This window comes from Periplaneta americana, chromosome 11 (genome assembly GCF_040183065.1).
Source record: "Periplaneta americana isolate PAMFEO1 chromosome 11, P.americana_PAMFEO1_priV1, whole genome shotgun sequence".
Classification (NCBI taxonomy): domain Eukaryota; kingdom Metazoa; phylum Arthropoda; class Insecta; order Blattodea; family Blattidae; genus Periplaneta; species Periplaneta americana.
The window spans coordinates 110,677,731-110,704,449 of NC_091127.1; the positions used below are offsets into that span (position 1 = coordinate 110,677,731).

The 26,719-nt window shown below is 35.0% G+C and overlaps 1 protein-coding gene across 4 annotated transcripts in view; it reads right to left on the minus strand.

Annotated features, from left to right (window-relative positions):
- Positions 1–914: 914 nt before the first annotated feature.
- Positions 915–26,719, minus strand: part of LOC138709244 (exportin-4-like) — a 117,445-nt gene continuing 91,640 nt past the window's right edge. The window contains exons 20-24 of one of the 4 annotated variants that reach the window (XM_069839884.1): positions 12,623–12,803; positions 10,556–10,902; positions 5,135–5,227; positions 2,118–2,358; positions 915–1,855 (exon numbers count right to left, since the gene is read on the minus strand). In XM_069839884.1, coding sequence (XP_069695985.1) covers positions 2,164–2,358; positions 5,135–5,227; positions 10,556–10,902; positions 12,623–12,803 — 816 coding nt within the window. In that variant the 3' untranslated portion in view covers positions 915–1,855; positions 2,118–2,163. Of the gene's footprint in view, positions 1,856–1,903; positions 2,359–5,134; positions 5,228–10,555; positions 10,903–12,617; positions 12,804–26,719 lie in introns of those variants that run through there. The other 3 variants (XM_069839883.1, XM_069839885.1, XM_069839886.1) reach the window with 3 other exon arrangements.

The following is a 26,719-nucleotide window of genomic DNA, read 5'->3' on the forward strand; positions in this document are numbered from 1 at the left end:
TTACACTTTAGTAGTAACTTAGCTAAAAACTAAGCTAAGATTCAAGATATGTGAAGACCAACCTTGTACATCACATAGCGCTATAATTTGTCTGAACAAGAGACATTTGCTTACTACGATAAAGTGAAGTTTAAGGCCCTAAATGGATTTAGAAACTGTCAATTTTCAGGAATTCATGGATTATGCATTCTGTGTCATAGTATTTGTTTTTAAATTCTCAAGTTATGCCTGTGTAATCATAACCTCAATCTTATCTCCAGTTTGCTAGTAGTGATGGGTCCAACCAACTCTTTGGCACAAGCTAACTCTTCAGCTCGTGCTCTCAAAAGTGAGTTGTTCAAAAGAGTCAATTTGTTCGTGAGCTGATTGCCAGCTCGTTCGTTCACAAGTGGCTAGACAGCTCGTGAACAACATCATCCAGCTGTTTGAGCTGGCTGCATCACATGTCGAAACTGATTCAATAATAGTCTAATGACATTAGGAATCAGAAGGATAACAGGCACAATCGTATTAAGTTAAAAAAAAAGATTAAAACACAAAGCCTGCAACATAAATGTTATACAATGTTATACGCAGTGCCATAGTTGAAAAAAAAAATTTACCAGAACTCGGCTATTTCATGAGCTCCTAAATTGCTTCATCAGTCGTTTCCTATATTATTAATACTGGAACTGTATTCCGGTGCATTCTGGCCCAACTACAGCACTGATAATACCTACATTGGCTACCTAACCAACATGCTACTGCCACTACAAATAATTCTGTTTCCGAATTTAAAACTCTTTGCTTAAATCAAAATCAAGAATGAAGCAATGCAGCTTTAAAATGGCAGAAAAACTACGAGCACGATCTTCTCTTCATCTAATGGAGAGAAAAAGAAAAAATCAAATATTAGCAGTTTTGTCTGTCACCAATCCTTTATTACAATTAACGAAATAACGACATAGCCTATGATATAAATAATTGTTAAGGTCTCTGATGTTAACTTAATAATAATAAAATCAAAGTAAATCGCGTCTGAAAACAGAGACAATTTGGAAAGTTTTTTTAAACAGCAGTAGGATGAAGAGAAAATTGAGAATGTGGAACATTTACAGAACCGTATCATTGAAGCCTGTGCTAAAGTCACCCCGGAAATGCTACAAAATGTTCTAGCCACATTCTCAATTTTCTCTTCATATATCAAGCTCTTTATGTAACCTCGAAAGAAAAAATCAAGGGGTGTTAAATCTGGAGACCTGGCCAACCATTCTACTGGCCCACGCTGACCAATCCAATGTCCAGAAAATTATTTGTTCAGTCTGCTGCAACATTTCTGTGGCTTAACCTACCAGAATGAAGAATGATATCAATTCTTTTCTCTTTCGATAATGCCATCACGAAAGTCAAGAAATTTGTTACAGGAAAGCTTCAAATAATCACAGCAATGCATTGAAACTGTCACAGGTTAACCAAACAGTAAAGGAGGAAAAGTTAATTACCAGAATTACATAAAAACACCTTTTCCAAAGCCTCCTTAGTACCATACCATGTTACAAAATATCTGTAAATGCAGTAACTAATGTTTGTGTCATTATGACAGTTATCTTTAAATAACTTGAAAACGATTAGAGATATCTCAAAACAGATTGCACCATTGTTTTTCTCAGAAAATTTCACATGATTTTGAGTACCTACATGACCCCCTTTCCATTTAAAATTTTCAAGTTGCAGTGAAAATGGCGGCTTTTGAGATAGCTGAGGGCTAGAATCGAATGTGTCTTGCAAATACTGGTAACACCAATAGTAATCGAAAATCAAGCATATGGAAGATATTTATATGGTTCCAGACTTTTGATTCATCCTGTATAATATTCTGAAAAGGAAACCATAGAATAAAGTGTTATTAGAACCGGTAATTCTTCTTCAAATGCGAGTATGTAACAAAAGAAATTTCTAGTTCTATTATTTATTTGTAAACTTTCAAAATATTACAAAGAGTAAACAATGACAACATGTAAATGAAAGTGACAAACGATGAAAATGTTATGTAGCTGAAATGTAGTGAGAGAGATTACAGTTAAAGAATACAGTCATCTCAAAAAAATAATAACTTAAGTATAAAATATACAAAATACCTGTTTCGCTATTTCAACACGTGGCAATGCAAGCGTACAAATAAGATTACTTGACAAGCAAGAAACCATGAACGTTGACAATGAACTTCTCAAAATTGTCCCGGAACTTGACTCTATTTTGTCGTTCAGTGTTAAGTGCGAGGTTTGTTGTGAGTTCAGTGAAAGCCTTGGCAAGTCTCTCACCCACCACTTGATCCTGCTGGGAGTTCAAAAGTCCTTGAACTAATTGCTGGTAATCGTCCTGAAAATAAATATACAAACTTAGTAAGATAAGCTTAACCTGCACCCATCTAATGATTACAAGCTTGCAGGTTCAAACCTAGCTGACAACAATGGATTGGTTGAATGTCGTAAGGCTGTGCTATATACAAAAACTCAGTTCGACAAAGTCACCAGGTTTACTTCAATCTGGAAAGAATGATAGTTGGAAAATTTTCGTCCAAAAATACATCATCATCAGTCAAGACTAGTACAAGCTCAGGAGATTGCAAGTCTGGGGAATACTGTTATGATTCGCCGAAGAAAAGCATGTGACTTCCTTATAGACAATAGTGAGGCTACTATGCTTCAGAAAATATTCGTCGCAATATTCATGAATGAAATATCATTGCTTCATTATGTCTTGTCTTTCCTTTCTTTTGAGAAGTTGCCATACCGAAGAACCTGTTGAGACATGACTGAGTTAAGTCAATTAAATATAAACAATAACGAAATCTCAAGAACTGAACTCCTTGTACACAGCTGAATAGTGTACCTATGCGAAATGATTAGTAGTAAGCTAATGACAATTGCTGACAGATTATATCACAGTTAATCACAAGATTACCTCTTTTATACCCCATCTCGGCTCACACTTGCAATGATCTGAGCTGACACCAGTTAGGGTGACCAGATTTACATCGATAAAAAAGGAGGACACAAAGTTTAAAAAACGAGGACATTGTTCGAAAAAAGAGGACAGACAATATGTACTTAGATTTAGGCTTAGGCCTATATTATACTTTAAATTACGTTAATATCTATTTTATTACAATATATTTACAGTGCAGATTTAGGCTTACATCATACTCAAAAGATGTATCTGTCTGATCGTTCCTCAGAGATGACACTTCATAGTTTGATGTAAGAAAGACGTGTATCACAGAGTTATCACTGAGTTGGACGAAATGGAAACTACTAACGCCATATATGGTTTGAAAGTGGAAGTTTCGATCGTGATCTGCAATTCTGGCACAAGTTGTGGGGGGCGCATGTTGGGGTACCAAAACCTTGTTGCATAGCTGCACAAGCTCACAACTCGAGAAGTACATATGTGTCATAGGAGGGTTAGGAAAGTGCTGTTCAACAGAGAATCATTTCTTCTAGGTCTATCTAATCGTTCCTTAGAGGTGAAATTTCGGAGCTGCATGTAATGAAAAAATGCTCGGTGACACCACGATCAACATGGTCTTTACTCGCAATGTCTCCATGAATCAAGTTTCCCCATACATTTCCTACTTCTCCTATCATGACGCATGATCTCTTTGGTGTCAAGTCATGTCTTATAACAATCAAGTTTTCCCATATGTCTCCTACTTCTCCTAACACTGGCCCATTATCTCTCTGGTGTCTAAGTATCGCAGGAACCACAGTGAATTGATGCCTTCCATATCTTCCCGAGCAATTGACTTCGAGCCTAACTACCACACGATATCTCTGTTAACTCTTATATAGGTCCTACCTTGTATGAACTCTGTAAAATTTGAAAAAAATGAATTAAGTTGTTCAAAATCTTTATTTCTTTCGAACTTCCTTCAGCAAAAGTTACTTCTTTCTCACTACATGAACTCTGTTGACGTAATTCTACACCTGAAACTTCACGGACCTCTTCGTAATAGAGTACCTCACTGCTTTTTGTCGTTGGTTGTGGTGGTAGTGGTGATAAGGAGGAGAAGGAGGAGGAAGAGGAGACGAAGGAGGAGGATGAGGATAACAATAATAGTGTATATAATTATTTTTACTTTCTCTTCATATAAAGCATAGAGAGGAAATATCGTGTTGCAAAAAAAATATTCCAAGATTTTCATTTAAATACACGTTTTCAGAATTCCTGATATAAAAAAAGACTTCTGATACGTCATCTATCTGTCTGTTTATGTGCAGTGATTTCTCTAAACTACTGAATGAATTTTGTTAACATTCAGTATCTATGGGGGAATTTATTTGGGTACAAAACATATGAAATAGACCTTTTAATACCAGTAAAATAATAAATGGATCTTTATTTGTAATCAAAAACAAGGAATAGTGATTTGGTCCAAATCAGCTGTAACAATTTTCTTCAAGAATTTTTGTATTACAGTATATAGAATAAAGTGACATTTGTACTGAATGAAAATTCTTTCATAAAGAACTGGATTAACACTCCCCTCCCCCCTCCCCTCTTGTTGCACATGTGTAGATTTCCACAAAAGAAATTAGTTTTGCAATGGCTTGACTGGTGGTACTGATGGATATTTCAAAAGAAAGGAATATGTTTGAAATCTAATTATAAGTCATTAACATATCTCAACATGTACACCAACTTTAAATACAAATTTTCATAAATTGAAAGAAAAATATCAGAAATGATTATAATACACGAATACTACTTTATACTATCTATCTTTGTAGTGTATTCAGCTATTCGCTGACACGTGTTCCACTATGTTTCACTAAATTTCCTCTTCTTACAAATGATGGGTAAAAAGCACGAAGTTACTTAAAAAGCATAATGTATTAATTAAGTAAAATAGGTACCTTACTTTATAGAATTATAAGAACACCTTTTTTGTTCAAACCAGCAAGCAAAAGGTCATCATTTTATTGTTATGCAAGTAAATCATTTATGTACAAGCATGTCATACAAACAACAGTTCAAGAAAATAAATAGTAAACAGGAATATTCGCAACATGCTAAAAGGACTGAATTGTCGAGAAATGCATAAAACATGAGAATGTGACATCGATTTTTTTAAGGTACTACTAGGTGGACATACCTGGTAACAACAGATGAGCACAAACAATGCTGTGCTGGTGTTAGGCAGCAGATCCGAGTTTATCTGGTGTGATAGAATCAGGTTCATGAGTAACTGCAACAAAGGAGATTAATTCATTACCAAAGGAAATAAAGAGTGCAGTGAAAATATTATATTTTTCATTACATATATAATGCAATAATAATTACGTGACTGAGCACGATGGGTCACGCACTGGACTTTTATTTTGGAGTTACTGGGTATGATCCCCGATGCCAACGGCTTTGGTTGAGACATTTTCCATGGTTTTCCTCAACTGAATATACATATTATTATTTTAATCTATGGAAAAAATAAAGTTCAGATCGAATTTGAACCATCCACATTTATTAGGATCTGTAATTTTAACTAGGACTCATTGAGAGTGTTGAAAAAAGTGATAACCGTGGTAGATAATTTTGTGGATGGCAATAACATCTGAAATATGTTAAATATTCCTTAACTAAGGATTTAAACGTGTACATATTTGAAAACATTACATGCCAAGGGGCACTGCTATTTTATGTGAAAAATTGATTTGACCATATTATGTCTGTCCATTTATCATTTTTATACAAAACCTTGTATGATTCTTCTTCTTAACTGGTGCAACAGCCCAGAAGGGCCTTAACCTCCTCGATGAATCTCTTCCATCCCTATCCTCTGCACATCGTCTCCAATTTCTTACTCCAAACCTTGACAAGTCTCGGTTTACACAATCTCACCATCTGAATCGTGGTCTTCCTCTCAACCTGGTGCCATCCGGGTAATTATTTAAAATCATGCCGACCCTCCTTGTTGCTTCCATTTGTCCTATATGCCCTAACCACCTTAATCTTGATAGTCTTACAAAAGAGTCTATATCCGTTTCCTTGTACATTTCATACAGCTCTTGTTGTATCTGTTTCTCCATCTATCATCCATCTTCACAGACCCAAAAATCCTTCTCAAAATTTTCCTTTCAAATATGGCGATTTATGTGCATATATCTTTATTTAAAGTGCATGTCACAGCCTCATATATTAAAACTGATCGTATTAAGGTTTTATAAACCCTCAATTTTATTTCTCTTGATACTATGTTGCTTTTAATTAAGGGTAAAAGCGCATAGTATGTCCTATTTGCTGAATTTCTTCTTTGTATTTCATCTTTTGATTCGTTATTATTATTTAACAGCGAACCAAGATAAATAAATTCTTATACTTTTTCGAAGGAATAATCTCCTATCTTGATAGTGTTATTGTTAGGATTAATTCTTCTTGTGTTCTTTGTTATTTTCATATATTTAGACTTAGAAACACTGACTTCAAATCCCAATATTTTGGTTTGTACATCCAATGCCATCAGCTTTTCCTCTATATCTTGAACCCTTCTACCTGTTATTACAACATCAGCTGCATAAGCCATAACCTGGCTACACTTATTAAATATCGAGCCCTTAGTTCGAATTTGTGCCCTTGAATGATTACATTGCTTTTATGAGATATTATTAATAGAATTAATTTACTCATTGCACCTTAATAATTATATCATGTCCTTACATTGAGTTGTTTTTTTGTTTTTGTTTTTTAATTGGTTATCTTACGACGCTTTTTCAACTGATATGGTTACATAGCATCTGAATGCGATGGAGGTGATAATGTCAGTGAAATGAGTCCAGGGCGCGAAAGTTATCCAGAATTTGCTGTTATTGGGTTCAGGAAAAACCCCGGAAAAAACCTCAACCAGGTAACTTTCCCCAATCAGGATTTGAATCCAGGCCCGCCCTTTTCACAGTCAGGCATGCCAACTGTTACTCCAGACCAGGGACCTCATTGAGTTGTGACTTCATTATCTTCATCAACTCTTCAAGGATTAGGGGAGCTTTCCTGTTCCGGCTTCATGTTAGTGAGTTATACTATCGAAATTATTGCTTTATAAGTAGACATAGGATTTTTAGGCACTAAAAATTGCAGTTTTAGGCGCCTAAAATAAGCTCACAATTTGTAAAATTAGGCTCTATTTTAATGAAAATAGGCATTTTAGGCACATAAAGGTATCACACTTATTTCTTTCACTGAAATTTTTAGTTATACACTAAAATACGTACAAAAAAGTATGTTTAAACATTAAAAAAGAATACTATATTATATTTATAAACAGAGCTGCACAAATTTAATATATTGAAACTAATGAAATAATGATTATTGATATCAAGATTACTCATTTTAAGTTATTGAAATTCAGTTCCATGCTCAGACTTTATTATAATTATCTGCACAGTACACCACCAGAATTTTTTCTAAATTCTCCACAGTTAACCTTTGCCTTTTGTCACTGAGAATCATTTTGAAAGCAGAAAAACTTCTTTCAACCGAAACTGATGTGAAAGGCGCAAATTTTAAATTAGGTACAATAGAAACATCAATACTTACTGGAACATTTACACTTTCCCCCGATATCACTCTTGATACTTTTTCCAACAATGAAAATCCTACATTCTTATTTAATACGTTGTCCCACTTATTTTTAACTTTTTTCCCAGTTTCGCCCAAAGCAGAATGTATGTTCACTTGAGCTTCCTTTACTATTGCTATTTGGCTACAAAGAGATTGTTTTTCACGTTCTAATTGTTCAATGCTTGCAGGTATGAAAGAAAAGTTTGATGTTATGTAGGCAATATCGTTTTTCACTCGTGAGTCATTCAGACAATCTTTCACTGCTTTCACACACGCTGCACTATCAGTTTCAGGTAATTTATCAATAACTGTGACCACTTCTTTAAAATACTTAGAATAATACACCACTGACTGAATCCAGGTTCCCCATCGTGTAACAACCGGCTGAGGTGGGAGTGGGATATCTGGAAAGTTCTCTCTGAATATTGAAATCCTGGATGGGGCTTTACAAAAACATTTTTTTGTGTTAGAAATAAACGAATTGAGAAGAGGAAATTCATTCCGGATTGTTTCAGAAACCCTGTGAAGGCCATGTGCTAGACAGGTTACATGCGTGAGGTTAGGATAAAATGTTTTAAGAAGTGGAGCTGCAGCAACCATGTATGAGGCAGCATCAGTACAAAACAACAGAACTTTAGAATCGTCTATATTACCTGAGTATAAAGACTGTAGGCCTTTATTTACAAAATAAGCAATGGCTTGGCTATTCACTTTCGAAAGTTCCTTAACACATGCGAGGTGTGGAATCGAAGGTCCATCAGGACTAAGTTTTCCTACTACCATATTTGCTATATACCTATTCATAGGATCTGAGGTTTCATCCACAGAGACCCATATGTAAGAATCACCTATATCCTCCCGAATGGAAGCTAAAGTTTCATTGTATATTCTGTCTAAGTAATTTTTTCTTAGGGTCGACTCAGATGGGATATTTTGTTTGCAGTATTTTTGTAAAAACTGCCTTAAAACCGGATTTTCAATTGCATTCCAGGGAATGTTAGCAGAAACAAACGCTCTGGTTAAATCAGCATAGAAATTGCTGCTGAGATTGAAGTGGGCTGTGTTAGTAAAGTTTGTTGCAGTTGATTTTTCTGCTGAGCTTTAGCCTTATGAGCCGCTCCTTGCACATGATGCTTTAGGTGGCACTTCTTTTCTTGTGAAATCTAAAAATGTAAAGTAAACTGAATTAAAATAAAATCCTAATTGTTGTATTGCCGTATTTCTATCACAAAGTTAGTGGGTTCGAACAATCAAAATTTTAATGACCTGCAAATACTTTAAATATCGGAATTTAAAAGGTTAAAGTGTAGAGGTCTTAAAAAGAATTATACCTCAGGATAGCTCAGTCAATGTATAAATATTATAGGCCTACTCATTAAAATTAATAGAATTTATATATTTCAACTATTGTTACATACCTGTTTGCTACAAATCTTGCAGAATATTATTTTTCCATCATAAGTGAATTCTGAATATTCTGTTAGCCATTTCCGGATCAATGTAGATTTTGCACTTATATTTTTCGGCATTATCGCGTTAAACTTCACAGGAAAACGTCCTACCGCTCAAAACTTCTCAACACAAATAAGGTGAAGGAAAGAGCAACTGTTAACGAGCATTCAAATGAACCATTGTTATTGAGATTCAATTGGACAAAAATACAAAGTTCCACTTATTGTTGCATTTCCTGGTAGTGTTAACACTAGGAGGGCCATTCTTTTAAATATTTTGTAACGGTTTACCCTACTAATTCGCAGTTTTACGACTTTTCATAAATATTTCAAAAACACTCTTTCTCCAAAAATTGTGATTTTATGACACTCTGAAGGGCAGTACAGCTAATCGGTTTCAGACCGAAAACAGTCATTTTTATAGTATAGTATATCTCTGAATCGGTAGCAGCACATGTTGTGATTGTTGCCTGCTTCAAAACTAAGGTTGGTTCTTTGTCGGCATTTATGCCTCCAAACATGTTAAATTCGGTGAAATCTATTGCGAGTGTCGTGAGATTCAAAACATTTTGTTTCCTTTATCAATGGTTTCATGGCCGGTGTGAAGCAAACTTTCCACTTTTTAAATGCCTTAAATTTCGCAGTGAATGCATGTATAAATTATAAAAAGTAAGAGTAAAATGCGAAACTTTACAGTGAGTTAGGCATTTTTAGGCGAATATTAACAAATTAGGCTCTAATAACCGTTTTAGGGCATTTTAGGGCACTATAAAACTCTTTGAATACCTTTCAATTTCAATGAAACACAAATATTAATAATTATTTTTACTTTTCTCCTAAAGAAACAAAATAGGCATTTGCCCTAGAATCCGATGTCTGTTTATAAGTAAGCACATAATAAATAATACAGTAATAAAAACAACTTACATATTTAAGAAAAATATTTATGAAATAACTATGCAAAAAATTTTCCATGTCAATAAGATATAGACGCACATAGAATACAATAAGCAGGTATAAAGCACCTCTTATTAATAAGATGTTACTGGCAATGTTTTATTAAAATGAATACGAGATCAATGCACTCTTAGAACAGAATTCGACAATCTAAATAAGGGAAAGAAAAAAAATCACTCCCAGATAGTAGCAATTTGGAGTAACCGCAAGTACCAATGTAAAAATAATTAGACTATACACACTGACCCAGTTCACTGCTGTTGCTTGGACATGTAGTAGAAGATCTCTTTGCTCATGAATAAAAATGAATATAGAAACTTGCCAATACTCCTTATTCAACTCTAAGTGACAGAGATCGCCACGTTATTATGCAGGCCTCTGGTCAAAAATGGGCAACACTTAAGTTTAAAATCTCACTGGTCAATTAAGCCGAAACTAAATTAAGATTAATTAATGATTTAGTTTTTAAGAGCTTGACAAATCAAATAATCAGACCTTTTCATCACTAACACAGTATCTGTTGGGACTTTCTTTGGTAAGAATGTCAGCTGACTGACCTTAAGAAGTGGTCGCAGTGCTTCGTACACAGGTGCACTCTGCAGGTTGCTGGTATGGATGTGTGTGCCCAACACTTGGATGAAGTCTGAGCAAAGGATAATGACATCCTGCCCAAATGTGGTGAGTCCTAGCTCGATGGAGCTCAGCAGGCTTTTCAGCAGGTCTACAGGCAACTGACATACTTTATCAGGGTATATCTCACACACAAACGTAATCATTTTGAAGTACTGCAGACAGAGAGATGGGAACTTGAGCAGATCCACCGTCATGAGTGGCATGATGATGTTCAGACCATAGAGACAAACATCTGCTGCAGTCACTGTCTGCTCCCCATCGGAAGAACCTTCTGTAATCAATAATGGAATTAGTGAGTACACATTTTTTATACTTATTTTTTTTCTAATGGAACAGAAGTGAAACTCAATAATTAGTGACTCTTTCAACTTGCAATTTGACATGCTCAGTTTCATTGCTTCTGCAATTATAGACTATTTTCAGATTTACTAAAAGTTTCACCATTGTGAGTAATTTATTATCATAATAAAAAAAGTGGCCGTTTTTTGTGCACTGATGTGCTGTTTTATGATAATGTCCACAAATATGAATATTTCTGAGCCATTCTTTCTTCTATTTATTCCTGAATGTCAAAAGAACAATATCTTTGAAACGTCTACAATAGAAGTATTTTTTTTTATTTCTTATGAGAAGTTGAATTTTTAATGTTTTTTTTAGATAAAAAAATAAAAAAAAAACTATAAATGTTACAGCAATAATTATAGTTTATCTTGTTCACAAGTATGAAAGACAGTTGCATGTATAATTTTACTGCGGTATCTTAAAAACCAAGTTATCACAAAAAGGTTTTTAAAAATACAAGTTACAGGAAATGAGTGTTAAATACTGTATATCTTATGTGTGGAGAGCTAAATAAATGCATGCTCGCACGTTTATGGTCATATCTACCAAAATATTGTATATATAGTAAAAATTCCTTCACTAACATAAAGATAAAAGTCCAATCTTTGTATAAAAAAATAAATTGAAAAATGGCTTTTTTTTTGACCCCTCAAACCTGTGTATCACCCCTTAACGTTTTTCTGGAGACACCTTAACCTTAAATGGGGACTGATATTAAATAGGGGTTTGCTATTTTTGTTCAAAAAAGCTACAGTAAATAAATTACGAATACTGTTTTTTTTTTGGTACAATAAGAGGAAGATGGATGCTAATAAGTTGTTGTTGTTGTTATCTAATGCTGGGCTTTGGCGATGAAGCCATTAGCGGATGCTAATAAGTAAATTACGAATAATACTGTAAAAAAAAAAATAGGAAAACATTAAGGGGAAACTGGGTGCCAAACAAGTCTTCTCACCATCCAAATGTAAAGATATCTCTTTACATTTGGATTTTTTTCCATTTCGTGAACTAAATTAACCTTTTCTTCAAGAGAAAGTGTTTTCCTTTTCGCGGCCATTGTTTTCTTCACTGTAGTAGCACTGACACCATGCACCTCATCGAGCACAACACAGACAAGAAGCAATTGATGCTGTAAGTTGTGAATTGTGATGGATGGCTATCATTGAATTGACTGGTTCTTGCAAAGGGCGGGAATTAGCAGGTGGTTTGTGTTCTGTTCTACTGTGTGTTATTCTGCTCATGATTGGTTTTTGCAAAGAGCAGGTACACAGCTTCGTGTAGACGTGGGGAGGAAGTTGGGACAGTGTGGCCCACTCCATTATCACGTGGCAGTGAAGCAGCAGATTCTTAAAAAAAAAAAAATAAATAAATAAAAAATAATTATGTATTTTACGTGTTGAATCAAAATGCACTTATTTTTGCATTAGTCAGGATTAAAAAAAATTAACAACACTTTTTAATGTAAAATGGGGGTTTCACAGCAAAGTGAATAACGGTAAATCAAATATAAAAATGCATTAATAATATGTAATAATCATTGGGACCAAGAAAATTTAACGTTAAATGCAGAAAAATGTTAAATGGAGGTAACCTTAAATCGGGGTTCTATTGTATTAAAATCATCAGAAAAAGGTGAATTCTGACCTCACCTGGAGGGCTGAGATCAATGAAATCTTTCGACAGCAAGTTGGTCAGCAACTCCATTAGAAGTAGAATGTCATGGAACGTCTCCTCCTCGGCAGCAGATTCTAGGCTCAGCCGCCCAGTGTTGCAGCGCGCATAGGTCTGGATAGTCTGCAGGCATGCTTCATATATCCGCCGACTGTCACTCTGATGGAGAAGATTATTTTATTACTAGAAAAAAGTACTGTAACAAGATAAATATTAAATTGAGTAAACACAGACAAGGAAGGAAGTATGGAAGGAAATTTTTACTGCAAGTTATGCAACATAGCATTCTTGAAAGGGGAATTTGAAAGGAAAATGGTCGAAAGCTAATCTTCACAGCACAGCAAAGGCTTATTTCACAGTATTCAGTCATAAACATTCTGTAAACCGCAGATTGTAAATATACAATAGTCAGAAAGGTAAGAAAAGAGATACTGTTGCAATGCACAAAGGATGATATCTTGAAGTAGATTCTGCAAAGAAAATGGTGATGGATCAAAGAACAGAAAAATAAATAGTGTAATGGAATCCTCGTGGAACTATTAGAGATCGATCAAGAGAGATCTGGAAGAGGACAATAAAGGTTGAGATAAGACAGGAAGGATATTGGGAAGAAGTAAATAAACAGGAACTAAGTCTAATGGCAAGGCTCACAGAAGTCCTACATTACGTGTACAAGTGAAATAAAAAAAATGTCTGTCTACTAGGACATAGCACTGGGCCCCAATGACAACATTTACAGATTTACAGTCACAGTCCTGAGATGTTGTGCCAATTTTCATAAAACACTAGGACTCGAATCTGAGATGTAAATGAGTTGTTCTTCATGAGTTGACACTGAACTATAATCTTAGTGAATTCATATTTCTTGCCACTAAGGTGAAGTGCATAACTTGGTAAAACTAAATTCTTTGGAAAACAAGTAGGTTCGTGTTTCACTCTTCCTAGGATTTATTTCAACATTTTTCTTTTCACCTCAGGAAAAACTACAGGCAGGTTGGCTGTTTTATGACTTTACTGTAAGATTCACTTATAGACGATGAAAAATTTGAGAAAGTAGATAGTTTCGTATACTTAGGATCCTTGATGAATGATATTAAAGAAGAAATAAACAGACGAATACAGAGTGCCAATAGATGTTACTTTACACTACTAAAGTATTTCAAATCCAAAATACTCACAAAAGAAACGAAAGTAAGACTCTATTAGACATTAATAAAACCTGTACTGACATATGGAGCACAGACATGGGTATTGTCTGTGGGTGATATGGCTAGACTTGGGGTGTTTGAAAGTAAGATTTTGAGGAAGATCTATGGGCCGACCAATGAACACGGAGAGTGGAGAATAAGATACAACAGAGAACTCTACGAACTATATGATTTCTCAGACATTATTACGGGTATTAGAGAGGCAAGACTAAGATGGGCTGGACATGTTCTGAGGAAGGAGAGAGGGGACATGGTGAGGAGGATAATGGAAAGCAGAGTGGAGAATAGAAATGTTGGGAGACCGAGACTGAAGTGGATGGACGGGGTCGAGGAGGATGTGAAACGGTTGGGGATCAGGAACTGGTGGCAAGTTGCCAGAGATAGGGACACTTGGAAATCAGTTTTGAGGGAGGCTGTGGCCCGCTTTGGGCTGTTGAGCCGATGATGATGATGATGATGATGATGATATATTATATATTATTATGATGTACCGAAGTACATGATATTTCCGTGCAGATATTCTGCGTTATCATATGATGAAAGATGAGTGAAACAGAGAAAAATTCTCTCTGGCACTGGGATTTGAACCAGGGTTTTCAGCTCTATGTGCTGATGCTCTATCCATTAAGCCACACCAGGTTCCCATCCCGATGTCGGATCAAATCCTCTCAGTTTAAGTTCCACCTCTTGGGTTCCCTCTAGTGATCTACCCTCATGCGCTGCGTCATAGATATATGACAGTGTCCACACCTGTGGAGTGACGGTCAGCATGTCTGGCCGCAAAACCAGGTGGCCCGGGTTCGAATCCCGGTCGGGGCAAGTTACCTGGTTGAGGTTTTTTCCGCGGTTTTCTCTCAACCCAATACGAGCAAATGCTGGGTAATTTTCGGTGCTGGACCCCAGACTCATTTCACTGGCATTATCACCTTCATTTCATTCAAACGTTAAATAACCTAGATGTTGATAAGCATCGTAAAAACCCAATAAAATAAAATATATGACAGTAGGACCATGTCTACACATATGCGCAGAGGTGCACTAGTTATGAGTGACTAAGTGGCCAGGATCCGACGGAATATGCACCGTCTTAAATCACTAAGTGATTATTCGCATATCATATATTATTATGATGTACTGATGTACATATGATATTTCCGTGCAGATATTCTGCACCTCTGCACATGTATGTGGACATGGTCCCACTGTCATATATCTATGACGCAGTGCATGAGGGTAGGCCACTAGAGGGAACCCAAGAGGTGGAACTTAAACTAAGAGGATTCGATCTGACATTGGGATGGGAATCCGGTGTGGCTTAGTGGATACAGCGTCAGCACATAGAGCTGAAAACCCAGGTTCAAATCCTGGTGCCGGAGAGAATTTTTCTCCGTTCCACTATCTTTCATCATATGATGACGCAGAATATCTGCACGGAAATATCATATGTACTTCGGAGATCATAATAATATATGATATGCAAATAATCACTTAGTGATTTAAGATGGCGCTTATTCCATCGGATCCTGGCCACTTAGTCACTCATAACGAGTGCACCTCTGCACATGTGTGTGGACATGGTCCCACTGTCATTTATTTATGACGCAGTGCATGAGGGTAGGCCACTAGAGGGAACCCAAGAGGTGGAACTTAAACTGAGAGGATTCGATCCGACATCACGATGGGAACCCGGTGTGGCTTAGTGGATAGAGCATCAGCACGTAGAGTTGAAAACTCGGGTTGAAATTCTGGTGCCGGAGAGAATTTTTCTCCGTTCCACTCATCTTTCATCATATGATGATGATAATGATAACATTCACTTAAAACTCGGTCCTGAGGGCTTGCTGAAGGGAACTGCGATTAATAATTGCCAGAAAAATGAAATATATGTTCTGACACTTGGTTTTGTATTAATATAATTTATTCTAAACTGGATTTATAACATTACAACACAGTTTATAATAGAGGCTTAAGTACGAAAGAAGAAGAAAAGTTGTAAAATCTCTGTAAGTTAGATAATGCTCAATGATGGCTGCTGAAGGAGGTTTGGTTCACTGTCCTCTCAGAGGGAATACTTTGAAGTGCTTTTTTTGTTTTCATTTGTTCAACGAGTATTTCATTATTTGAGTTCTATGTACAGAATATCACTTTGCTTGGTAACAAGTCTGGCTCTCCTTGCCATTGCCAGCAGATGATGACTAAACATATGCCAGGCACTTTGATTTGCAGCAAAGTGCTGTTTTGTTTTCGAATTGTTTTAATAAAGAGTTCTCAAAATATGGTAGGTCTACAAACAATACAAAAGATGTTGAAGACTGTGCTGAATGACATAAAAGCAGCACTACACATGCGATGTTCGCCAAGTGATGAATGTTTGCAGTAGACGAACTATTTTGCTCACTTGTGCACACATGGATCTATAGCGATGCATCTGTAGTATTTGCCGAAACTGGTATGTTCATGAATACTATAGATAAACTTGCAAATATTTGCTCCACTAGGCAGGATGCTAAAATGGGTGATTTTTATGACAGAAATTTCTACTACAACTTTTGTAGTATGAGCTGTGCTTACCTGTGAATTATGAAGAGAAAGAAGCCTACAAGAAAAAGAAGGTGATGGATGGTGTCTCTCTATCAGAGCAGAAAGAGATAAGAGTATAATAATAATAATAATAATAATAATAATAATAATAATAATAATAATAATAATAATAATAAATAATAATAATAATAATAATAATAATACAGCTCGTATATTATTTAATTTATAAAATATGATTATATACAAGGTGTATCAAAACATGTGGAAAAGCTCTGAAGAATTGATATAGGACCTGAAAACATGCAAAAAAGTTCATACAAACATATGAGTCATTCCACGTCAAATCGCACAGCAATAAAACACGACCTTCTCGGAAATGGTCGAATTTTTTTTCATGAATTCCAGACATCAAATAAGGAGACCCGTATTTTTTTATTTTCACAATTATTAATTATTTGTGTAGTTATGAATATTTGAAGTTACGCAAATTATGTGCGCACTGTTACATAAACTCGCTTGGAACTTTGTGTCTACATATAATTGAGATTTGCGGTTTGGCGCATTTGAAAGACGAAATACAACACTTTTTATTACTTTAGGCCTATCACAAATAAATTTAAAATTTGGCCTATTTTTTTAATCATTTCTTTTTCAAAGCAAAATTACTATATTAAATAGCCAAGTTAAAAATCTGAAAAAAATATAGACTTGTTCACTGATGTATTAACTGTAAACTACTGCATTTATAAATATGAGATCGGCACCCATACATTTGTAACAATTTATTTTCCAGAGGCATGCATGCGCTCGCGATGCCCAGCTAATGAACTGCTTGCAGCCATAGGCTAGAAGGCTGCCCGTGGAAATTTCCCGTTGCATCTGATGTCACCATACTAATCATCAAATGATTAATACCTTAAGGAACAGTAAATATCTTATCTAAAATTATTTTATTATTGTCAGCTCAGGGGGAAGCCCTTCACAGTTTATACTGTAATATAGCCAAGTGTTTGATGATAGCAAGACTGGGTAAGGCAGTAAACTTTATGGCAGTAAACAGATGGCATGAGAGAAAAATAATCAGTTTGGGTTTGAATTTCGCGCAGTGACATGACTTCTATACAACATGAGTGATGGTAAAGATCGCGTAATATATAACAAGTTTTTAAATCCATTTACCTTCCTAATCATGCTTTTAAAAAGAAAAGTACACTAAGACGCGTAAGTCGCGACTTATTGATAAAGCTCAATTTAAAGGAGTCTTTGTGTGTGCAAATATGTGATTTGTTCCGTAAAAATCAATCAATTTCCGCATAGGTCAGGTGAAATTACATGTGAAGCTGGTAGTTCTTGTGATATTAATAAACATAAATCAAATGAAAGTGCGGACAGAGAAAGTGATTATCCCAGTATTTCTTCTAGCAGTTCTATGGATACAGTGCTAGAAATCAGTAATATTGAGGAATTAAACAAGAGTTGATGTCAATAGAATCCCCTATCAAGAAAAGAAAGATACAACAAAACGATACCCTCGTGAAAAGTTTCAAAAGTAAAAGGCTCCCTAGCATGTTAAGTTTTTCATGTAGAAGATGCATCATCATCCATTCAAAAGTCAGCCATATTTTATTTTTGACGGAATGCAAAGAAAGTACAACCTGAAAATTACATAGTTATTGCAGACTTTTCTGAAAATTATTCATTTGTAATACAAGATTCAATACAAGGTGTGCATTGGAACATATGCCAAGCCACAATACAGTACAATTTTAATTTTACTTCCTACTTTATTTTATTTTATGTTCTCTTATAGGCCTATTAATATTATATCTGAACTGTGACCGAACATGAGCGCTGCTCATTCGGTCTCAAATTTTGTTAATACTACTGCATCTCCTTTTTTTTATATTGATTGTATTATTTTATTTCTATTTCTCTTAATTGTAATTATATTCTTTATTCTGTATATTTAAATAAATAAATAAATATAAATAAATAAATAAATAAATAAATCCTTTCGTAGTATATTTCAAAGGAGATACAGAAATTCGTTACAAAAGTAATGTCATCTCAGAAACCATGAAACATGACACCGATCCCTTTCACTTTTTTTCAATCCGAAGCAATCAATTTCTTAAAGCAAGAATTCAACGATATGAAAAAAATCATCTACTTTTCCAATGGATCAAGTTCACAATACAAAAAAAAAAATAAATAAATAAATAATTTTAAAAATAATTGCTTACATGAAGACGATTATGGAATTAGTGCTGAATGATACTTCTTTGCAATGTCGCATGGTAAAGGTCCATGTGTTGGCATTGGAGATACTGTTAAAAGACTTGCCACGAGAGTTAGCCTATACAAGATCCTATAACAACACAAAAAAAACTGTTTGATTAGTCACAAAAAAACATTTCTAACATGTCATTTATATTTTGTCCATCCAATAAGCACAAAAACCACACTGAAAATTTGCAGGCCAGATACCATAATCTAAAACCAATAACTGGTACATTAAAATTATATTCTTTCATTCCGTTGTCAAAAACTGAAGATTTAGTAAAACAAGAAAGAAGGTAGGCGAATGAAAATTTAAAATGTGAATGAAAAGAAACATTTGAAAAGCATAATGTACAATTATTTGAAGATATCATAATAAGTAAATTAGCAGTGTTTCCTCGAGTAACTTGATCCGTACTGGGTGTAATGTTGCAACGTTCAGTCAATTATCCAGCGCCGATAAACCTCTTAGCACGCTTTAACGCTTCCCGTCCACTGCTGCTGCACCGACTGCTACACATTCTGTCATAAGTATTTAAATTTCCATTAAACTATTGGAGATCCCATTCTGATTTTTTCTGGAATTATTAAGAATACTTCAGTGCACCTAGTAGGCATTTTTTTAGATTTTTAATAGGGCTATTTCACATTGATGTATATGTTTTAAAAATTGAATTATAAAAAAATATTTGAAATAATTATATTAAAATTAGTTAGTAAATATTTAATAAAAGACAGTACTTTAAGCTTTTAAATGCATTTTTCAAAAAAATTTTAACATCAATATCGTCAGAAATATGACGCTTTAAATGTTGCATTGTGCGACATTTTTAACGAATTTTAACATGTAATATTTTAAAAACATGTGGACTTAGGAGGAAATAAAAATACACTTGTTGGTTTATAAGACCCATAGAGTTGGTAAAAAAAATATAAACGCAATCAGAAATATGAAGGTCAAAATTTGTATAATTTCGTGCGATTTGACGTGGAATGACTCAATTTCGCTTAGTTTTTTAGTTACAGCCCAGATCATATATAGATTGCTCATTCCTATGTTAAAATCGGTTGCACTTTGAAGAGAATAACCGCCAGGATCGCCACCCGTCTGCCGTAAACGAACATGAGATGACAGTACAGTCGCTAATGCAATTCAAATGAGAGTTATGACGTGACTCATGTAACAACTAGATGGCAGCATAGTAAACCTGACAAAAGTTGTTACCGTCAAAGCCTATCACGCCGAGCAATCTGGGTATATATGATCTAGGGTGACAGTCATTGTTTGTGATGTACATATATCTGTGATGATAAACAAGCCACATGTAATTTTCTTCTGTATTCAAGTCGTCATTGATTTGTTTTATATTCAAAGTCACCTGATGATAGTTGCCACAGCAAAATAAAACACAAGACATATGCCAGAACTTTTATTGATAATTGTGAAAATTTGTTATTTTGAGTGTAATAATTAATTACATTACAACTAGTGGTCAAAGTAAAGTACTCTAATCAGGAAATGACAGAAATACACCTTATGTATGGACGAGCTGATTGCAATGCAAATGAAACAAGGCGTTTGTATGCTGAATAAAATCCTAATAGATCCAACAACAAGATGTTCCAAAGAATACAGGACTGTCTTGTGGAAACAGGCTCTTTTAAAAAACGTGTTTCAGATGCTGAAAGGCTAAGGAGCACCAGAACACCTAACTTAGAGGAATGAATCCTCAATCATATTGAGCATAATAGCAGGAGCAGTACCAGACATAGAGCAGCAATCAAGAATGGCTGTGTGGAGAATTCTACGAGAACAACTCCTTTATCCATATCACCTTCAAAGAGTCCAAGGTCTTAATGAAGCTAACTTTTCACCCAAAGCAGCATTTTGTACCTGGTTACAACAAACATTTTAAAATTCCTTTTCACAACGAAAAGTTACATTTGTTTGGATCAAATTTCTGCACATTTAAAGGACAAAACTAAAATTCTTCCAATCATTTATTATCATAATACACTATTTTTTTTATCTCAAAAAGTAAGAAAAAATGAGCAAAATTGTATTAAACTTGTTTGTTTACTGTATTTCAAAGAATAACACCCTGATATTAACGATATTACTTATGGCATTCTTTTTCAGATAAAGCAACACACACCTCATGACAGATTTGTCTAAAAAACCGTCAGGCTTATACGAAAATTTCTCTAGTAATGACGCCATTAGCAAGCCTTTTTTTCTTTCTGATATCAGCAACTGAACAATTCACCCCTAAGTTCTCTTGAATAATTTTCCAAGCATCATGCACTTCATTCCTGTACTGATGTAGATCATGAGATGGATTCCATATTATCAGGTCTTTCTCATAACAATCCAAAAAGTGCAACATTAACTCGTTTGACTACTCTATCAAAGCAGCTTTAAACCGAAAAATAGACAAATCTATGCAACTACTACCTATTAAATCACTCGAATATTTGAACGAATGTATGGTTCATAGTTCTACATATGACCAGGACGAATCTTTCTTTATTTGATGTGAGTAAAATGTTTGACTTTGAGTGAGAAACATCTGGGTACATACGGAAAATCCCGAATGTGCAATAAACTATTCATCCACACTACTCTGTATTCGTCAAATGGCTAATATTCGTCTCTTGGAATTTGGTGAACACCACATTTATAGCACTGTATTAATAGTATCAATATTGTTTTTCAGTTCTCGTTATGTAAGGGGATTGTTCAGGTACACCTCCCTTGAATTGCATTGTATTGTATTTATTAACATTCCATGGTATTCGTACATTGCTTCACAGCTAGAATATGGAACATGTAAAAAAAATCTTAATAAAGTAAAATCCCTCTTATCCCGCACCCAAGGGACCAGGCTAGTTCCGAATACGAGATTTTGCCGGATAACTGAATAAATACCAGTATATACAAAAAAAAGTTCGTCTTTCATAGTGCCAAATGTTGAAACTGCAGCCATGTGAAGCTTATTTCTCTATCACTTGCTCATAACCGAATAAACATAAACACTGTGTGGATTTTCCTTATTAAAACACATCACACAACACAAATAATACACTAATTTTAGGTTCACATATTCACTGAAAATTAAAGTTCGTGTGAACTTCCTAATGTGGTAACATTGACAGCCCGAACATATTAAACATATTAAACTATGTGGATTTTCTTTATTAAAACACATCAGACAACACAAATAATACACTAAATTTTGGTTTGAATATTCACTGAAAATGAAAGTTCGTGGCAACACTGATGGTCAGAACATAATTATATGAACATAAAAACTGTGTGGATTTTCTTTATTAAGACACATCACACAACACTAATAATACACTAATTTTAGGTTGGAATATTCACTGAAAATGACAGTTTGTGCGCACTTCCTAATGTGACAAATTTAAAGTTTTTTTTTTTTTTTTTTTTGCCAAAAGTGCCGTTGTTTGGTATTACTGGTTATTTGGATGCCAGTTACGAGCGATTTTACTGAAGTACTACAAAGCTTTAATCATAGACACACAGATGAAAATCACAAGGATTTAAATCAGAACACCTTGGGGGCCACAAAGTACAATTAGTTCTGGGCTGTGTTCATTGTAACTCCACCCTGCTGCAAGTAACTGTAGGTTTGACCAGTCACAGTTGGATCAAGAAAAATATAAAAAGAGACTCGGGGCTCTGGGGGCTTATCAGGCACTCATCTAAGGATGGGATCTGGCTGTCAGGGCTGAAGCAAGATGGTCATCAGCACTGGATTCATAAATGTCACCCAGGTCGCCTGCTGAACTCGCATGTACAGTATTGTCTCAGTACAACGGACTTCAATTTAACGCACTTTTCAGTTTTGTATACATGTTTTAAATCCCCCACTAAAATCCCTTACATTATAATGCAAAGTCAGTTCATTTTTACGTTATCATTACATGTGCTTATTTCATTATTATATACGAACATTTCTGAAGTCAGAGGATCTTGATCAAGTCTCATTAATAGGACTGTACTCTTTAATCAATGATACAGGTTAATGAGCTGGTATTTATCAGCAACTCAGGCAAGCACAATAAGCCACAGGGTGTAATATTTCTGGAGTGTCTAGGAGATGGGCCTGTAGTGGAGAGGGGTTATTGAAGTTATTTTTTTTATTAACTTTTGCAACTTTAATTCATCTATTGTTGGTTGCAGATTTTATGTATTACGTGCACTTCTTTTTATTTTGACTGGAAATGTAGTATTGTACATAAAGTGTAGCAACTTGCATAGCCACTGACATAGCTCAGTTAGCTGAGGCGCTTGTCTGTCGATCCAAAGTTGCACTCCCGCTTGGGCTGATTATCTGGTTGGGTTTTTGCAAATGTCATGTAATCTATGGCGAATCCTCTGCTTCATCTCACCAAATACCATCTCGCTATCACCAATCCCTTGAATGCTAAATAACCTAATAGTTGATACAGCGTCGTTAAATAACAAACTTAAATAAAAAGTATTTTGTGGGCATATGGTCTTTGTCCTATGTTGTTACCCCCACTGCCACTGTCACTGTCGCTGCCACACCACCACCACTACCACTCTCAATCACTCGAAATATTCATAAAAGCATAAAAAACAACCAGTGAAGAACACAGCATTTTGTTGTTCAACTGGTATTAAGCTAACATGACCAAATCAGCTTTCTGCTTCCTCAAAGCAGTCCAACTCGACTGTATAGAGCAGATATAGGAAGGGCGCCTCCATTGTTCTCTTAAACTCTTTGGTTCCATCCACTGGCAGTCTGAATCCAACTGAATAAGGAAAATAAATATATGTGATTGGATTCACCCCCAACTTGTGAAATGAAACAGAGATCAACAATCTTTTTTTTAATTATTGTACTAGTGTGTGAAATTATAAATAATATACATTAAATTAATTTATGCACCTATCATCCTCAAGGTTCTTACTTACTTACTTCCTGGCTTTTAAGGAACCTGGAGGTTCATTGCCGCCCTCACATAAGCCCGCCATTGGTCCCTATCCTAAGCAAAATTAATCCATTCTCTATCATCATATCCCACCTCCCTCAAATCCATTTTAATATTACCTTCCCATCTACGTCTCAGCCTCCCTAAAGGTCTTTTTCCCTCCGGCTTCCCAACTAACACTCTATATGCATTTCTGGATTTGCCCATATGTGCTACATACCCTGCCCATCCCAAACGTCTGGATTTAATGTTCCTAATTATGTCAGGTGAAGAATACAATGCGTGCAGTTCTGTGTTGTGTAACTTTCTCCATTCTCCTGTAACTTCATCCCTCTTAGCCCCAAATATTTTCCTAAGAATCTTATTCTCAAACACCCGTAGTCTCTGTTCCTCTCTCAAAGTGAGAGTCCAAGTTCCACAACCATACAGAACAACCGGTAATATAACTGTTTTATAAATTCTGATTTTCAGATTTTTCGACAGCAGACTAGATGATAAAAGTTTCTCAACCGAATAATAACAGGCATTTCCCATATTTATTCTGTGTTTAATTTCCTCCCAAGTATAATTTATATTTGTTACTGTTGCTCCCAGATATTTGAACTTCTCCACCTCTTCAAAAGATAAATTTCCAATTTTTATATTTCCATTTCGTACAATATTTTGGTTACGAGACATAGTCATATACTTTGTCTTTCCGGGATTTACTTCCAAACCTATTTCATCCTCAAGGTTCACTGAAAATAAATTCAAAGTGACATTGTAATGACAAGTTTATATGAGAATTTTTAGACAGAATTTTCATACAAGCACAAGAGAATAACAGTGGGGATTACATCTGTTACAGTGAAATTGGTCCCAAAATCTGTAACAGTATATATACTATATGTTTAATATTTTATAATACATTATGAAAAGTGTTATGTTTTCTATGAAGAATGACATAGACAAATATTTGTTTCAATTTGGTTATTTAATGACGCTGTATCAACTACTGGATTATTTAGCGTCGATGTAATATTGGTGATAGCGAGATTGTATTTGGCAATATGAGGTCGAGGAGATTATCTGATATTCACCCTGTGGTTGGGGAAAACCTCGGAAAAATCCAAACAGGTAATCAGCCCAAGCAGGAATCGAACCCACACCCGAGCACAACTCCAGATCAGCAGGCAAATGTGCTACTGACTGAGCTATGCTGGTGGCTGACATAGCTTTTACTTACTATGAATCTATTTGTACACAACTTACAATACATTCTTTCACGTGCAGAATATACATAAAAGACATCACTGGACAAATATATTTTTCTGATATATTAATGTAAACTCTCTAAAGTTTAATCCAAACAGCCATTGGTATTTAATAAATCACTCATTTCCACATCTAGATCTTCAGAGAACTCAAACAGTTTCATCAAGAATTTCACAACACACAACTTTTACTGTTATGTAATGAGTGAAACAAAACCTGTATCAGTGCATGCAGAAGCTATACATATCAGTGCAAACTCATCAATACATTCCCTGTTAGAATGTCAACACACCTAATAATGGGTATATACTGTGGATCCAATTTCCATGATACTTTTCCACTTTCACATTTATCATTATTATAACTTATCATGTGAATTTTTTTTTTAACTGCCCCTCACTGGACTCAGTATAACCTCAAAAAAATTATTATACATATGTAAACATAGATACTAACAAAATTTCATTGTCTCACAGAAGATAATGATTAATAACCACACAATAACTATAAATTAATTAATTTCTTCAAGCTTCAACACATAATCTTATAATTAAATTAGTACTAGCTTCAAGTCAAAAATCAGTCACAACGAAGTTAGAGGCACATATCTTATGTTATTCATAATAGCATCTTGTAAAATATTTTATATTATTTCAAAATAATTTTAAAATGTAAAACCTTCTATCATCTGATAATTGAGATGGTTGACGTCTGAATTACAAGAAGAAATATTGTGTAAGCAGTGTTACAGCAATGAAAACAGAAAATTCCTTTTTTTTTTCTTTTGTTGTAATTCTCAGTAGCCTACTTACATTTAATGATCATGTTTATTATGTCCATGTACGCAATTCATCATGCTTTATTGACCTATCATCCACAAGGTAGTTCTGTCTATCGTATTTACAATGTCACATGACAACAACAGAGCCTTTCATACCATTCAAAAAGTTAATCATAGTAAGTAGAGTACAATGGAGTAGTACCACCTTAATTTGGCTTCGTGGACCCCAAGTGCACTATCTCAAAATGTACAGCAGAGCTTCCTCTATTTCCTGTTTAATGTTTGCATGTTTTTACTGAATCACCCTACATAAAACCTAATTCACAGTTGCTGTTTTCTAATGCCAGGCATTTGACAATAAAGTCATTTGACTCTTGCACTCTAATATTTTTCAAAGATATTGTCATAGTCAGCCAATGAAACACAGATTTTGAGGTGTTCCGAATCCATTTCTTGATTTGAATTGCACAATGGGCAGCTAGGGGATTGATATATTCCAATTCTATGCAGGTGCTTGGCCAAACAGTCATGGCCTGTCACCAATCTAAATGCAGCTACAGACGATTTGCGTGGTAAATCGGGAATTAACTGTGGATTAGGATGCAGAGAACTCACAGCCTAAACAGGAGAACTTCGAATAAGGAAGAAGTTAGCTTCCACTTTTCTCTTGACTTTGTAGCTGTAGAGGTATTGTCAGGAATTGTAATTCATTTTTCTTCAATCAAACAGAGAACATCTGTTTCTTATCACAAAATAACTGTGACCTTGTTCTATATAGCCACAACAAATTCCTACTCGAAAAATCTGGAATATAATTGAATGGGTGTAAGAAGAGTGTTAGGGGTAAAATGGTACGTTGAGAAAAAAGAAGTCAAAGTTCTGTTAGTGTCTGAAACTTACAGCAACATATGGGTATACTGAAAAATGTATTTATTAGTAAGAGATGTAATATTTGTGGACTTGGAAAAGACTTTTCGACAAAGTGAATTGGAATGAACTTATGGAGATCCTGAAGAAAATTGCTGTGG